This window comes from Myripristis murdjan, chromosome 23, assembly GCF_902150065.1.
Source record: "Myripristis murdjan chromosome 23, fMyrMur1.1, whole genome shotgun sequence".
NCBI classification, from domain to species: Eukaryota; Metazoa; Chordata; class Actinopteri; order Holocentriformes; family Holocentridae; genus Myripristis; species Myripristis murdjan.
In genome coordinates this window covers 15,549,316-15,567,035 of record NC_044002.1, presented here as the reverse complement: position 1 = coordinate 15,567,035, position 17,720 = coordinate 15,549,316, and the positions used below count along the sequence as shown (strand labels likewise).

Sequence of the window (17,720 nt, the reverse complement as noted above, 5' to 3'; positions counted from 1 at the left end):
AGTGCCTTAATTAAATACGTGGTTGGTAAGATCCAGATTGTGAGACATACGATCTCAGTGTGACCAAGATCTGTGCATACCTGACAGAAATGGTCAAGGATGCCACAAAAGAGTTAAGACCTGTTTTTCAAAGCCCTTAAATATCAGGTGCAACTTTGTTTGTCCACGCCCGCCCCCTATATTTTTATGGTTCTGTGTTGGAATGACGTAAAACACACATACCTAAGGTCACACACCCATTTTTTAGGGGTGCCGTTATTCCATCATTTCATGAGCGCAAACCTGCCGTGTGGCACCTTGGTAAATAAAGATTGATGTTATTTGTCTCATTTCAGAAATCCCTGATAAATAACCCTGCCAATGTTCTCTCACTAGACCCATGAATTTAAATCTTGGTGGAATTTTTGACACCACAATACTGTTTTTGATGAACTCTAGAAATGTGGAAAGTCCCACCTTGGCAAGGGAGCGCACTTTTCTCCTCACATGGAGATCCTCAGCCAAACCATGATTGCTGGGGTCACTGCTTTGTTTGTTTGTTTGTTTGGTTGCTTCTTATTAGGCTTATTTTGCAGCCAACAGACTGTAAAATGGTGAGAACTGACAACTTTGTAATACTAATGAGAATAATAAAAGCCTGGCAGCAATCAGGGATGGACGATTCCAAATTTTTTTGTCGTCAACTGCGATTCCAACTCCGTGTGGTGGAACTGATGGAACTGATCTGATGGAACCGATTTCAAATCAATTCCGATTGCAAAAATATTTGCCAAGCCGGAAATGGCTCCATAGGGATGGGTTGTTAAATTTTATTTTATCTTTATTCCATGAAAGCTTGAGTATTTGTGATGATCAGTTTTTTTTTTTTGTTTGTTTTGTTTTTTGAAATAACCGCCAAAAAACTCTATCTAGCCTTTTTAAGAATGGACAACAACGCAACAGATGCAAGCGAATCAGACCAAAGCAATCAAGTACAGATTAGTAAAGGCCACTTAAATCAAAATGAATCAATTATAGTGTGAGCAGAGTTCTGCTTTATAATACATTGACTCGTTTTACTAGATAACACTTGGAATAGATTTGTATAGAGCCGCTCCTGCAGTAGCAATGCTGAATAGCTGCCGTGTGTGGGGGCTTGCACAATGGCTACCAGCTCCCACTTAAATCCTCACCGCTGTGCCATTTTCCTCCTTCTTGATGAGGGAGAGCATGCTGGTGAGGATGCGGGCACACATCACCAGGTCTCTCTGTTCCTGCATGTGGGCCTGGAGAAGGCGGAGCACCACCGGGAGCAGGACGCATCGTGACTCTGAAACACACACACACACACACACATACACACAGAGCAGCCCGTAGTCAGACACTGAAGACACAATGACGCATGTGAAGAGATGCTAAGAGGTAAAAAAAAAGACAACAGGAAAAAACACCACCTACAGATTAAACCCACACACCGGTACAAGTTATGCAAATCCTTCTGGACCTACAGTTCATACCTTCGGTGCGGTCCAACTGTTTCTTCTGCTGAGGTCCATGAGTGCACAATGTTTTTAAGTGCAATCCTTTGTGTGGCACGAATGTGATTTTAATTAAGGGAGTTGTGGAGCTATATCGCATTTGGGAGTATGCCACAAATAAAGCTTTAATTTGCCTCAGTGTATAATCTTCATTAAGGACATTTTAATGATACAGAGGCAAGTGCACTGCAGGGCATCAATTAGCAAAGGTGTATTATCAGATGGCTGTACTGCAGGAGTTGCGTGACAAAATAGTGTGGTGCAGGCAAATAATCCTCACTGCAATCAGCTTGTTTCCAGAGTGTTCTTGAATCAAATGTCATGTGGACCCTCATGGCGCTCATGATTCGTCAAGAATAAAGCGACCTTTATTCTGACTTCTTTCAACATATTTCTGCCTGTTCTCAGAAAAAAAAAAATGGAGACAATCTCATATAAAGGACAGATTTTTTTTTAACTTGTTTGAAGAAAAACAAGATTGTAACACTGAATATGACACTATATGACCTGTTAAGATGAAGATTTTTTGCGCTATGTGTGTATACGCTGCATGACAAATATGAATCATTGATCCTCATCTGTGTTTCGCTACACAGTGTTTGGATCTGGCTGTTCCAATCTGTTTGCAGCCGTTTGCCTCTGTGCTGTTTATTTTCCCTCAGTGTGTTTATACTCTATATGCATGACATTATTTTTTGTTTTTGTGTGCTTTGTGTTGTTTGATGAGAGACTATGCACCCAAGTAGATGCCTGTGGGAGTGCCTGCTTGTTCTGTGTGTTTTGGGATGCATCCAGTGTGTTTACATGCTTCAATTATGTATGCGCATCAAAGTGTACATAGTCTGTGTGCCCATCTATGTACCTGGGTTAGTGTAAAGCTGGCTCTCCACTGTTTTGGCAATGCACTGCAGTTTGACAGCCTCCAGGGGGCACTCAGCGTGAACAGCCGCTGGCAGGCTGCCCAGCGTCTCCCTGACAAAGCCGGCCACCTCCCGCACTGTGAAGATCTTCAGCAGCTCACCGTAGATTGCAGGAAATGTCCGCAGGAACACCGCCTAGGCAGAATAGGGCAACATTTAGTCATGTAAACTGAAGGTCTGCAGGGTGCACCTGCATTTTCCATAAACCTGTCCTGAAACTAACTGGTAAATTGAAATTAAGTCAAAATTAATCTTTTGAATATAATCTCTCCTCAAAGACTGTAATCTCTTTGTTGGTAAACACAGATAAAAGCTCTCGTGATGCAAATTAGACTCTGCAGACCATTCTAAATATGAACATGCATAAGAGGTTCACATTTTGAGAGAGCTTTAATTCATTTTAGTATTACAAATACACAATAAATATTCCCACTATGGTGTTGAGGCCCTGTATCAGTCAACAGATAAACAAAGGCAACAATTCTGCTGTTCCAATTGGAGGAGCTCAAATTAAAAATGCATGCACTAATGGTGCTCTGTGGGACATTTTGAGAAAAGTGTCCACTCTGTTTGTCAAACAGGGTTCTGTTTGAGATAATATCATGTGCATGCCAAGTCTCGATAGAAAAAAAAAAGGTTGTGAACAGAACTTGCGGGAACTGTGTTCCCATCATTCCTCTTAGTTTGTGCAGAGCTGTTTTATTGGGAAAATAAAATATTTAGTAGTGGTCCATGAAATCCCTGGCCTGGACTGGATTTGGTTGGACCTACAGAGGTCAGGGATTATGTGGATTAAACTGAAGGACTGGCCCAGCAGGATCGCTGACCAACCCTGCTTCATACTCTTCAACTTATCAATTTTTTTCCCCCATTGACTACTGTCAAATTTCCATTCCATGACTGGAAAATAAAAATTCCTGCACATGTACAGAGTGGCTCTCTGTATGTGAAGAAGATACACAATATCTGTATATTGTGTATACGGCTACTTTACTTAGTTTGATAATGCTATGTTTTATGGAGCTTTGTATTTTGTGCAGTAACTGTACCTTTTGTAAGCTTCACCTAACTAGTGCAGGTTGGTAGACCATGTATACTTTTTTTGGCATCACTGTGCTTCACACAGACGGATTTATACTTTTACTCTTGGCAACTGAACAGTTCCAATGAAGAAACAGGGGCTTCAGTGCCTCGCTGAAGGGTTCCTCTGTGGTAATTGTTAGGGGAAGTGGAGTGTTTTTATTCACATTCCCTGAGCAGATCTTTGCAGACATGCAGGGACTTGAACCAGTGACCTTCCCTTAAGAAACTCACTTAACACAGAGAATCCAACCTGCATTTTTGGCAACACACTGTCTAGTACAATATGTTAGCATCACTCTGTGTGTTCATCACCCAACACATCAGATATTACATTCATTCAATGACGGCAAACTGTCAGAGGTAAGAGGACCTCAGTCATGGCTGTGTGTCAGTGTGCCTTGGATTGTTAGGGGTGATTAAATGTTTATGCACATGTGTGTAAGTGTGTGTGTGTGTGTGCTGGCGTGTGTGTGTGCCAACACACCACAGATTAACTGGGATTAACACTAGCCTGACCTGCATCCTCCCCCAGCCATTGTTGCACTGAGAATACAGATTAGTCTAGATCAGAAGTCAGTGAAGGGACAAAGCCAGGCATGGGGTGGACATGACTCGTATGGCTAATGATGCACTTCTAACTTAATTCTCACAGACTGTGAGTGATGAAATGTAACAGAGACTACAACTGCCTCTCAGTGTAAAATAATGAACTTGTAAAAGCTAAGTGGGCGGAAATGCTAGATTTGAAAACTCTTTTGTCATTCCCCTGAGTTTTAAATTGTTAAAATTATTCAAATGAACTCTGGCTCGGTTCACTGTGAGAGGCAGACGTGATGGATTACAAACACTTCTGAAAAGCTGAGAATGTCCTCTGATGTGTAAAATCTCTTTTCCCTTAGAAGCCCCAATCCACAATTTGTGTAACGGCCCAGTGGTCACAAAAAAAAAAAAACGGTTGAGTCAACAGGGTCCGCTTTCCCTAAAGGCCAAATGTAGTTCAGCCCCCATGGTCCACATTTGCATACTCAACTACACCGGGTCTACAGGGAATGTGGGCCGTGTCAGGTAAGTGGGGTGTCACACAAACATATGTGATCGGTTCACATGGATAATAGTAAAGTATGGAAAAGGGAATTACTCCAGTAGAACAAATGGTGATTCATATTATAAACACACATGCACATTTGGCCTGCGCGTATACACAGGTCATGACTGCATTTAATGCTGAGAGCCTCTCTGAGTTGAGTGGATTAAAAGAGCACACAAGTACTAAATGGACAGGAGAGATGTGATGGCAACAAGAGGCAAAAGAGAATGAGTAGGAGGAAAATCTGGAAAAGGGAGAGGAGGAAGAAGGCAGCACAGAAGAGGCAGAAGAAAGAGGAGGAGGAAGAAGAGGAGGCTAAAAATAAGGAAAGGAGTAAAGAGAGGGGAGTGAGATCATAAAAGGTGAAACATGAATATACACAGATACACACAGGTAGAGGCATCAACACAAAGGGACACACAAATAGAAGCCTCACATAGCAAGCATGCACACACACTTTCACTCACTCACTCACTCACACACACACACACACACACACACACACACACACACACACACAGCTGTTCCTGCTGTGTAATTGGAATTATCCCGGGTGTCTTTAGCTGGTTTGTTTTGATTTTGTCAATTTTGTCAGTGAAGGCTGCTGCCTCGCTGTGCAGACCTCCCACCAGAAAAAGAGAAAAGCCTGCCACAGAAATTCCACTCCATCTCCAGACCCTCTAGTGGCATGAAATTCAATTACAGCCAAATTCTCACCAATCAGAAGCTGGATGAAGACCTGACACGAACATATGTGCTCCCGCGTACGTACGCTTGCACGCGCGCACCAGCACACTCATGCATACCTGTGTTTGTGTGACGGGGCTGGTGCCCTTGTTTTCCTGGGAGAGGAAGAAGCGGATGGACATGAAGAGCTCGTGGATGCAGACGCGGAACTCGTCCTCGTTCTGGCCGCCCGTGGCCAACGAGAAGAGCCGACGGGACTGGATGATGTATTTGAAGATGTATTCGCTGGCCTGCGGGGACAGAAACCACAAAACATCCTTTATGATTTGCTCACTTATGGAAAATGTCAAGACAGCTCGAGCTCCCGCGCAGTGACACTGGCAAAGAATGATTTCACCAAAGAATATTCCACACTTGAGCTTTGAGCTATTTCCTGCCGATCAACACAAACAAATTGTATCAATACACCCCGAATTTGTACATCTTCAGAGTGGAAAGATGCAGCTTGCTGATGTTCTTTGGCAGGAACAGTTCCCAACAAAACTGTGGGAACTGGTAATCTCACCAAATCACACCGAGAATATCTGGATAGATTGACTGCACTACGGATAAGTGGAAAAATATCTTTATTTGTATTTTGAATGAACTGTTCCTTTAAAAGGCCTTTATGAACTACTTCCAAAGTCCCTTGGATTTCCTTTATCATTAGCGCTGCATTACACTTAAAACAGACAGAAAGTGACATTGCATTACACAAGTGTCAAATGAACTTCTTGATTTATTGATTTAACACTTTCTCGCCTGGAGTTACTGTAACTACTTAAAAAAAAAAAAAAAAACATCTTACAAAGTATATTGTACAAATCACTCAGAGAAGAACGCACTGCAAAATCATTTGTGGTGTATCACTAATTTATCATTTACTGCCTGACAGAGTAACGTTTACTCCTGGGCGCAGAACGTACTCTGTGAATGATAAATGGGAAACCACAATGCAGTGGCTGTGATGTGCCTCTCTGACAGCGAATCTGCATGAGTCATTAGAATAATGGGATGTGGATTTCCAACACCAGAGGCACAGCATTTCTACTTATTAAAATTGCATGCAGTGTAATAGATAGAGGAGGGGAATAATGAATGGTAGCGAGATACACTCACCGCTGATGGGGAGATAAATTACTAGGAGTGGCAGGGAGTGGGTGCAAAAATTGTTTGTTTGTATGTCTGAGTGTGTCTTTGTGAATGCTGGGATTGTGTACGTGTGCAGGCACCGAGGCACATGCATGAGTGAGTTAATGTGTGTGTGTGTGTGTGTGTGTCTGCATGCATGACTGACTGTAAGTGCAAGAGGGGCATGTATTTAATTGCTTGTGTATGAATTTAAAACCAGAGAACATCCCACTGGCTGTCAGTATTACTGCCTATGTGTGTCTTTCTACTGTGTGTGCATGTCTGTGTGTGTGTTTGTGTGTGTATGTGTGTATGTGTATGTTAATGAGAACTCTCTCACCTTGAGCACCTGCTGGATGTGATCCTGGTGCTCTGCGTCAACAATGCGGTCCACATACCACTTCAGCACTTTGATCAGGTCCCTGAGGAGGACACACACACACACACACACACACACACACACACACACACACACACACACAATCGCCTTTAGCTCCAGTCACTTGGAACATGTTCACACTTAACAAAAAATGAGCTTAATCAAATTTAAATGGATTTGCCAAATATAAATAGGGCAACACGGTGTTGAAACATTTCATCACACAATGCAAAAGATTCATTTCAGATTAAAAAAAAATGCTAATGCTCATCACCCAGTATTTCATGAATACATTTAACATCCAAGCTAGCAGACATTTTTTGCCAGAGTATAAGCTTTTTTTTTTTTTTTTTTGTAACTGGTGGAGTCTGAAAAGAAACTTCAGATCTAGACGGATGTTTCAACAGAAATAATCTTGCTAGTGCAGTGGTAATGGAAAATGGAAAAGCTGACGGGAGAGAATGAATCCAGTCAGGAGAGAGGGAAGGAAGAGGGTTTTACTTGGGATTGTAGTTTGTGTTACTAGACTTCCTACTAATGCCATACGATAGCTGCACTGCTCTAAAGGCAGAGCAGACACAAATACATGCCTGCAAAAGACAATTCAACTGAATCATATTTTCAGATTTAACTTGCTTTAATTATTAATTTGATCATCTTTTGCAGTGGAACAGCAACATCGCAGGTAGAAGAGATGTGACAGCACATGAATCTGGAAACAGTGTGTGCGCTCAGAATGTGACAGGGTGTTATCTTAGCAGGTACACAGAGTGAGAACAAGCTCGCTGGTGAGAACAGCAGGTTGTCAATGCATGCATGTGTGTGTGTGTGTGTATGTATATTAATGTGCAAATGTGAACAACAGAGTAAGCAGAGAGGAAAAACAGAGGAGAATTACACACAAGCTTTTTTTAATTCACTCTGCCACAGCCAGGTGGCACCATAAGCATTTCATTCCCACGTCAGGGCTGGGTAGAGTTTCCTCTCGGCGCTGATTTACTGTTGGTTCTGCAGTAATGCAGTTATAATAGCCTCTCTCACTGCTACGCCATCCTGCCAGGCCATGTGACATGCCATTACAATGCAATATGTGGGTAAGGCTGCAATTTTGCGTGTTCAAGGGCCTCTTTGGGCCTCGAAAAACCTCATCTGCAACAGTGAAGGTTGAAACACAGCGGTACCTGTAGGATAAAGCTCCAGCAAAGTGGCTCTCGATGTAGGTGTCCATGACTGGTTTGAAGTGCTGGAATTTGCTGTCCTGGAGGAGGTTGATGATATGGACCTGGAGAGAGGAAAACACAGAGTAAAAGAAGAGATTTACTTTAAAAAAAAAAAAAAAAAAAGATTTTATAATATAATCTCTAATCCAGTTTGTCATTTTTATTTTATTTGATTATGTTGCATTTTCTGTCTTATTTTGAATTTCATAAGGAGGTGAGATATTTTCACAAATCCAGCTTCTACATTCCATTAATCCAGAGATAAATTAAATTTAACTTAAACAATTGGCATTTCGCTGGTGAAAAAGTTACCTGATGTTCATTGCTCCGCATTTAAACACACAAAATGCTGATGCCGTGTAAGTAAGCGGCTAAAACTGTTTCATAACAAGAATAATAGTGTTTTGCTTGTTTTAATGTCTGTCAATTTGTCTGAGACGGCAACACAGGTTTCAAATGCTTATTAGTATACGAAATGAAATGAAACTTCTCAGTCTATAAGACATATCAATAGTCTTGATTGCTCGTATGGACCTTCTGCAGAGCGAGCTGTTGATTATGCTAAAATTCCATTTTGCAGATCAACCATATTAAGCGCATTATTGGCATTTTGCAGGCAGCTGAAACTCTTTTCATGTTGGTTGGGTTTACTAATCCATGCTTGCCATGTGTGTGTAGGCTGTTGTGAATTGAATTTGGATTTGTCAAACCAGAGAAGAAAAGGCCGCTTGTCAGAACTCTTGGATTCACTTCAACGCTACAAAAAGGTAAGTTGATGACTGCTTCACAAGTCTTTTTCATCATTTATAACACCCAAGCTGAGAATCGAATGTGTGTGTCTGTGTGTGTGTGTGTGTGTGTGTGTGTGTGTGTTTGTGTAAGTGTGCGAGAGATCGAATGCTGGCCTCGCTCTATCGGTGCAGTGCAGCATGACTCGGCCAAGATTGGTTCGACAAGCTCTGGAGCGTTACATTGGCAGTTCTTGTTCAAACAGTGGGGTAAGGTGCCTGTGTTTTTTCTCTGTGTGTGTTTGTCCTTGAGTCATAATGTGCACAATTATCATGCCATGGCGCTTCAAACGTGATCAAGATGAATTCACGCAGTCACGCGCACAACTCCGCTGTTCACCAGCCGTCGGGAAACAGAAAGTGCAAACAGATCCGTAGAAATTAGAAGCGCATAACGACTTACCAGCGAGTCGAAAACCTTGAGGCCATATCTCTGGGAGCTTTCATCGAGAATACCAAAGAGGGTGTCGAGGGTGTCCTGTAGAAACTGGGGGAGCAAGTGAAAGGGGAGGTGGCGAAAAGAAGCAGGGAGGAAGATACAGTTGGTCAGAACAGCTGAGACATCTAGGAGTCTGCAAAAGTGGACGCATTTTTCAAAATTGAGGGTGGTCTTAGTAATTTTCTGAGACAACTTTACTTGTGACGCAAGAATTTGAGCTGCAGGAGGAATTTTGTTTGACTCTTGTAAAGAGTCAGCACATCTGCACTGTTTTTCCCTCTTTGGTGCAATATTGTTTCACTCCTTCTGTATGTTTCTCTCTTTACTTAGCCTATCCATTTATTTCATTATTTATTTCCTCTTTGCAAGCTTTCTATGGAATTCAAATATGTGTAATTGTTGTAGAAATACACTACACAAACACAGGAAAGTCCTTTTTTGCTAAAACCAGACTTTTAAATGGCCAAACTGAGACCAGACAATCAATCTCAACGATCAATGCTGTGAACGCCGGGGCACTCAGCAAATCAGGAGTGAGTCTCGCCCCAGTGGCAGGGCCGTGCATGCGGATCGGACCTACTTTGACAATCTCAGAGCCGTCGATCTCCTTCAGCTTGGAGAGGCTGTCGTTGATCCTCTCTGGGTGGGCTCGCCACTTCAACAGGTCCAACATATCACCTGGAGCAAGACGGAGAGAGCAAGACGGTGAAATAGAGAGATGCAGCGCAATAGAGGGAGACGCAGAGAGAGGGAGAGAAAGTGACAGACGGCAGAAATGAAGAGACATCTCATGTTTGTGCTTGTAAAAAAAAATGTAGCAGGATTAGGGGAGCAATATGCACCTCAAATCAAAAAGCATCACCACACCCTTCATTTACAGCCCCAAACCCTGCTGAATACAAACAAATGATGACATTTTCAAGTGCAGCAGGATAAAGTAGATAAAAAGTCATTTTCCTGAGCCAGAGTCCCCAGACAAGTGCATGAATAAAACATAAGCCTCGAGAAGAAAGACTTTTAGCTGTCTCTTAGGATTCTGCTCAACCTGAAGCGTGTCTTTTTGCAATCACTTTGTGGGTGTGCGCGCGTGTGCGTGTGTGTGTGTGTGTGTTTGTGATTTGTGCACAACTGCATTTGTTTGTACCGGTCTCTGATGATTCAATATCTGTTTTTCTTCATACAATGCTCTGTAATATTTCTATGATCAATCCAGCAATCCCCAGCCCTAATTAGGGGGTACAAAACATCACTGTGATGCCACTGCTGTATTCTAAAAACAATGGTTCCGGGCAAAATAGTTACAGCGCACTACACACCAACGTCTGTGGCCAAAAGACACAATAATTTCCTGCTGTGCTCACCATATTTCAGTTTATCTTCATTTGGGCTGCTCAGTCATTCCAGTTTTTGTTCATTCCAGTTTATGGGGGCTTGTTCATATTGAAATTATTGCAGCCAGATAGCCCCGTCACCTCGTCAGGCGGTGAGATTCAGTTCAGCAGAAACTTTAAACACTACAGTTCTAAGTGAGATCTGAAAACTGGAAGGGATCCCTACCGACGTGCAAATTCACAGTTTTACTCCTAAATAAAGAAACGCAAATTTTCACACTGTGTCATGTCTTGCCTTTTTATAAATCATTCAATACTGAAGAGGCTTTTTTCGAAAAGCTACTTAGAAGAGAGTGAGAGTGCTTTCCTTTTCAGTATGAGTGGCACACGGCCAATGTGCAGCCATGTGGTCAGGCAAGTCGGCCAATCACAGCGGTGCTGAAAATTGAAACATCTTAGATGGCTCCCGAGATAATGCACACACACTTTGTCGTGCTGTTTGGAGGAAGTTGGTGGTGGTTTTGTGCACCAGAGTTTTGACGTTCGCAGTCGTCTTGACAACTTGAGAAGCATAAATGCCTGTGATTCATGGCTCTAAGGGTACGCGCACCCTTCACTGTCTCACTATCCGCAGGAAGCATAAATCCAATTTGACAGTATGGATATGGCATCTGAATATACCTGGCTGCACTACTGGCCAATGATTTTAGTTTACCATTCTGTGTGAGCTTGGTGGAGCAGAGGAAGCTGGTGATCCAGAAGGATTCCTTGGAGCCTTTCAGTGTCTGATTGTTGGACGGGAGGTTGGCCTTGGAAAACGGCAGTTTAAGATAGCGGGAACAGTCCGCCAAGTTGGCATTCTCCTCACACTGGAGACAGAGAAAGAAAGTGCACACACACACACACACACGCACACACACACAGACACAAACACACTTGGTGAGCTGGAACATTAGGTTCATGGAAAAAGAGTAAAAGATTGTGATCTCATCAAAATGCTAAACTAATGCCGCATTGACTATTTTGCTGCCAAGTTGTCAACACAATACGAGCTTTAAAATGTGCCAATGTGCTAGGACTGAATAATATGTCCGTCACATAAAATAGAGTATGAACATGTCAAGTCATGGCTGAGATATGCACCGATGCCGCAACACACAAGAACACCTTGTTTAGGAAGCTGTCGGAAACACCTTTGTCTCCAAGAAAACACCACATCCTCTTGGGATTAAGGAATTACAGAAGTCAATAATGACATTTTGCTATGTTTTGGATTTATTCTGCAGACCAAATGCACAGCTGAGGCCGTTTGAGCTCCAAAGCCACCACACAGTTTGGACTGATTCCTCTGCATCTATTTTGGGTCTGAGGAGAAACTAGGCCATGCCATTTCATTGAGCTTTTCTGCAACTTCCATCTGGCATTAGGAAGGGCCTTTTCCCCCCCATCAGAGAGTGAAAGGCTTTCAAAGTTGTCCTCTAAAACTGGCAGGCTCAGGTTAGGGGTTGGTGGGACCGAATCTGGCGACATGACAGGAGCGGAAGACTATGGAAAACAGGAGTTCTTTATACAATGTTGAAACAAATTGGTTAACGGCATAATAAATAATTAGTCTTTTGCTGAATGGCCTGCCACTTTGCCAACAAAACATATGCGTGCCTTTTTGCCTTTTTGTCCACTGCAAAGCCCAAGGTTTCTCCACACACCCTTTTAGCCTGCAGCTGAAGAAAAGAATGCAGTCTATAATTACTTTGAATTACACCCAAGCAGGCCTGACAGTAGCTTTTAATTGGGCATGCTATAGCCACCTTATCTACTTTGGTCTCTTGATGTGTCAAAACCAGGGCTTTATGTGGGGAATTATTAGTGCCAGGAGTCTCATTAAGTGGGTAAAATGCAGAAAAATTTCCAAAAAATATGTGTTAAATACTGAGATACCATGTAACGACGTCCATGAACTTGGTCTCAAGTGAACAAAAGAATCTGTACATGAATTATTGTGTCGATGGAGTTATGCTATTTATGGAGTAGATGTAACATTTGAATACAAACAATCAGTCAGAGAAAAAGAATGTCACAAAATCTATATGGGGGCAATAAATTTTATGTTGTGTGTGTCGTGGTGGCGGCATGAGGGGGGAAGGGGGCACATGTGCACTTCCAGCTGAGTGCCAACTCTCTTTCCCTCTGTCTCTCCTTCACACACTGCACACACACATTCACGCGAGCACTCACACTCATATTAAGCCGTGCAGTTTGGCAGTATTACATAAGTGGAAATTACTCATCGGCCTGTCAGCCTGTAATGGAGTCATGTGAGCTGTTTGTCAGCCTGTGGCACCAAAAAGAGATAACATAATGGCTGGATTTTGCCTTTCGGTGCTCAAAGCTACTCACACATGGGATTAGAGACTGCCATCAGCAGTGTTTAATCCCATCCACAGCAACCATGGTCACACCTGGGTTACGCAAAACATATGCCACTTAGTCCCATATTCTGTGTTAAAATCTCGTTTTTCCTTCCAACAAGTGCAAAAATCGACCAGGTGGATGATAATGTCACTGGTTTCCAATGCTAATCAACTTGTTTCAAGAATTTCCTTGAGTCAAGCATAATTTTCATGATACCAGTGGGCTGATTTTTAAAGAAAACAAGAGGTGTTTGATCAATTTTAACTTGATTTACTCTCCATCCTTGGCATTCTTTTTTTTTCTTGGAATAATAGTTTGGTCATAAAATATTGCATCACGTAAAGACACAGTGGACAAGAAAACACGGTGATAAAGTCTGTATTGCTTGAAATATCATATGCACACGAAACAAGTAAAAATATCTCATCCTAATCTCTCAAACTAAGAGTCAATTCTAGATAGAATTGTTCATTAAGATGTGGAAGTTTACCGTCTACACCCGCCAGTGCATTTTATGTGTTATGTGCACTGTACGTCAATCTGCAAGAAGTCAGACCTTACCTTATGGACGATGAGCTCATGGGTGCCATCTGGTAGAGTCCTGCCATCCTCCTGCATCAGAGGAACGAAGGAGTAGCCAAACAGCTTCTTCTCTCCCTTGTCTTTAGCTGTCAAACAACAACACATGGGTGTTAGATTACATCCAAAATACATCAGCACCAGATGCAAGTGTCTTAGAGAGAGCAAAAATAAACCCAATGAAGTTACTCAGAGAGAGAGAGAAAAAAAAAACTCAGCTAGCAGGCTGGTTTGGAGCCCAGGTTTATCCATGATTCAAACAAGGGAAGACTCAGACCTTCACATTTTAATGATGTCCAATAAGAGAAAATGAAAAAAACAGCATCCATTTACTACAACAATAACACGACTAATAAAAACCGTACTGTGACTGCAACATATGACTATTAAAATAGTGTGAAAGAAATACATAAAGATGTCAACAAACAATAATCTATCACATGGTGTAAAATAAAATTGGTATTGCTCTGCTGACACCATTAACACCCACAGGTCGTTGTGCCACCCACAGCACAATTTAGGAAGCATATTAGACTCCCAACAAACAAATGAACAATTCCCGCTGCAGCATAATGAGTGCAAAAACAAGAGCAGTTAAGTGCATGTTTATAAATATGACCTTTCAGCTTTGCCATAATTTGGGATACAGAGTTTGCTAATCGCATTTACTCAGGCAGGTTGTGCCCGGAGTTGGGGAGCACTGATATGTCTCATATCACCTCCTTGGTTTTGGTGTCACAACAGGCCTAAATTAGACTCTTATTAGACAAGTGAGGCAGCCCTAGGGTGGCAATGCTACCACTGCCTGCAGTAATAACGCCACAATATCTACTGCACACAGTCACACAGCCTCCCAGCCTGGCTGCCAACAGCATAATAACACCAGCTTGTTATGAAAGAGGAGGCTCAATCTTCTCTCCATAGAGGGTGAGCGAGAGAGGGAGAGAGGGAGAGAGAGAGAGAGAGAGAGAGAGAGAGAGAGAGAGAGAGAGAGAGAGAGAGCAAGGTGGTGATTATTTTGGTCATAATTAGTGTTTTTGTCTCATTAGAGGGTGCACGAAGTTGAACAAAATGGTCTCATTACAGAAATTACATACTAATAAATATACACATGCATGCACATTTGGAGACTTGTGACTGAAGCGGGGCGCTTTCACTAGAGTTGGTGCCCGATCCGATCCAGGAAAGGTATCAGGTGCCGACACTCATGCAATTCACCCATCAGATGTTGGACTGACATTACTGATCCACATAACGATGCAGATTCCATTTTAAGCCTACAGCCAAAATGTTGCAGCACATAATAAGTAATTAAACAGTTAAACAGTTCTACTGTACAAAGATATTCAGCAGTCCCTCTTTTTTTGTCTACCAGATGTGCAGGCAGAGATTGCGCTGGACCTTTGAAGAGCTTTTTAGACAGGCAATGAAAATCACATGCAGCTTCGAGCTGCCGCTCTGCTGTCCCGTGTGACGGGATAAATTGCATCAGACTGGCCTGCTGAGTTTTCGCTCCCTCAACAACAACCACAGTAGCTAACTCTTCCAATTTTCCCCAAGACTCCAGATTGTCATGTCATTCTCCTGCTGTTATCCCTGAGTTTCATTTCTCCTTATTTTCTCTCATACTTTGATCAAATTTCACAATCTGCCCATTTACTTTATTTGTTGCAAGCAGTGACACAAAAATCTTGCACCTATGCTGCTGCTGTTGTCTGTAAACTGCCAGGAAAACACACTGCACCAAAAATACAGAGTCTATGGTCTCCATGGTTACCTCAGTAGCATCCTCACTGAACTGCTTCTATTTTGCCTGTGATTTGGATGATTTAATATCTTACTTGATTTAAACAAAATAAGCTTTAAATCATGTTTGTGGCCTCGATAAGCATAACCGACAGAAAGATCTTTATATTCTTAGAAAATAACTTTATTTGTTTAGATCTACTCCCATTATGCTTTGAATGGTAATGTGGTCATTTTAATCAGCTTTAAGTATGTGTGAGATGAAATCCTTCCTTTTGTAGTGTTTTTTTTTTTTTTCCCACATATGTATATACAACATTTGCTATGGGAAATAAGACGCAGTACTTGTGTTGCATTTTCATAGTTACCGTATATTCTTAAAAGGTTTTTTTTTTTTTTTTTTTTTCGTTTGCATAACAGACATGTGCTTTGCAATATCTGTAACAATGCAAAATGCAGGTAGTTTTATTGATGGGTGCTAGATTTAATCATCATTGTGCAAACTTGTTTGTCATTAGATTAAACATAACAAATGTTTATTTATATGTTAAAGTTTACAGGCTATACCTTGAACTGCTTCAACTTCAATTCTCCCTTAAATTTTCCCTTCAGTAGGTGTAAAGTTAGAAATACTGTATGACAATGGCACATACTGCACATATTCTATATTGGGTGCAATGTTTGCTTGAAGCTACATCACACTGATATGGCGTGAAATACTCAGATCCAAGATGCCGTTGCTTCATGGCTGCACCATTACATCAAATAGAAAGTATCTGCATGTCTTGTGCATCATTTTCTACACATTCCCCTGTAACTCAGCAGGGCAAATTTAGTATCTCTGGAAACCTTGGGATCTCTACTAGAATTTACAATTAACATCAGTGGGTTTGAACAAAACAGTATAGAATTTGCAATGGCAAACTCTCCAATGGGCTTAGCAGAATTGGCAAGGTTAAAGAAAAAAAGCAAAACAAAAACAAAACAATAAAAAAAAAAAGTCCATCCCCACTTACTGGAGCAGTGTCGGAACTCGAACCGCACGTGCGATCCCCGAAACATGTCCACCGGGATGGGCAGCTTGATCTGCTCCGCCCAGCGAGGGCTGTTGTTGTGGTACAGCACCAGAGAGTGGTACTCATCCCCACCAGGTTCGCCAGAGCCAGCAGCCACGTGACTCTGCAAGGGAGAGAAAGGGGGAGGGAGATGGGATTGGTGAGGAAGGAACAGGAGAGAGAGAGAGTGGGAGATGGAAGAGAAATTGGAGATAGATGAAGAGATGAAATGCGAGGCCAGGGTCAAAGAGGGACAGAACGCATTATTAAGCGTCAGGAATGAAAAGGCAAAGACAAGGCGAGGGATGAGCGCACGCAAAATGAGCATCGCACACCCCTCTCTGAAACACAGAAACGCACGCAGGCAATCATGATGAGGGCCACCTTGCTCTCGCTGCACAGAGCATGCAAGTATGGTGAAGGTTTGTGTCTGTGTGTGAGACGGCGTTGCGTGCCGTGTGGCGGCAGCAGCAGGGGCAGCGCGGTGAGATGTGATTCTATTTTCTGTCCTGAGCCGAGGCTGAGGCAAGGCAGGAAACCACAGAAAGAGAAACACTGCCACAGCGCTGCACCAGAAATGGACAACACACTGCAGAGACACCGAGCTCTCATCTGGGTCACACATATCATAAATGAAGAGTTTTGTTCCCAAACAAGACATCCACTGTTTAGAAAAAAGGGACACAATGACATGGAATTAAAGGGGATTTTGTTTGATGACTTAAGCTACCTACCGTCCTTCACTTAGACTCAATAACGTAAAGGAACAGTTCACCCAAATTACAAAAAAAAAGATATTTTCCCACTCACTCCTGGTGAAATTTATCCATCCTGATAGTTCATGTATGATTTGGCATGAAGAATGCTCTTGAGCTTGAACTATGGGTTATGCCAGGTATCTGTGTTATTGTTTTTTGGAAAGAGCAGTTGCTACTGAGTTTTTCAAACATAAATTTTTTATGTTTTGAGCACAAAAGAAATATCAATTGAACCCCATTGTGTTGCGGTGAAGGGAGAAAAACTGGAAATCTCCCCAAATCACACACAAGCTATCTGGATGGATACTTTACACTGGGTTTAAGTGGGAAAATGTATGTTTTTGTATTGTGGGTGAACAGTTCTATGCTGTGTGTGGTGTCATGCATATTACCTAAGGAGAGAAAATCCACATTTTACTCAGTAAAAGGGAAAAAACACATCTTTCTCACTGAGGCATTGGACAGAGTATTATTTTATGGACAAATTAATATTATTTCCTTTTATGATGCAAAATGTTAAGTGCTGCAAAATGTTGAGTGCAAAGTGGT

At 42.1% G+C, this 17,720-nt stretch overlaps 1 protein-coding gene across 3 annotated transcripts in view; it reads right to left on the bottom strand.

The window, feature by feature from the left end:
• Positions 1 to 17,720, bottom strand: part of dock4b (dedicator of cytokinesis 4b) — a 133,258-nt gene that overhangs the window by 44,851 nt on the left and 70,687 nt on the right. For all 3 annotated transcript variants that reach the window (XM_030045868.1, XM_030045869.1, XM_030045870.1), the window contains exons 15-24: positions 16,375 to 16,537; positions 13,595 to 13,701; positions 11,337 to 11,490; positions 9,871 to 9,968; positions 9,255 to 9,338; positions 8,025 to 8,125; positions 6,805 to 6,886; positions 5,414 to 5,584; positions 2,380 to 2,572; positions 1,173 to 1,309 (exon numbers count right to left, since the gene is read on the bottom strand). In XM_030045868.1, the coding sequence (XP_029901728.1) occupies positions 1,173 to 1,309; positions 2,380 to 2,572; positions 5,414 to 5,584; positions 6,805 to 6,886; positions 8,025 to 8,125; positions 9,255 to 9,338; positions 9,871 to 9,968; positions 11,337 to 11,490; positions 13,595 to 13,701; positions 16,375 to 16,537 (1,290 nt within the window). The remainder of the gene's footprint in view (positions 1 to 1,172; positions 1,310 to 2,379; positions 2,573 to 5,413; positions 5,585 to 6,804; positions 6,887 to 8,024; positions 8,126 to 9,254; positions 9,339 to 9,870; positions 9,969 to 11,336; positions 11,491 to 13,594; positions 13,702 to 16,374; positions 16,538 to 17,720) is intronic.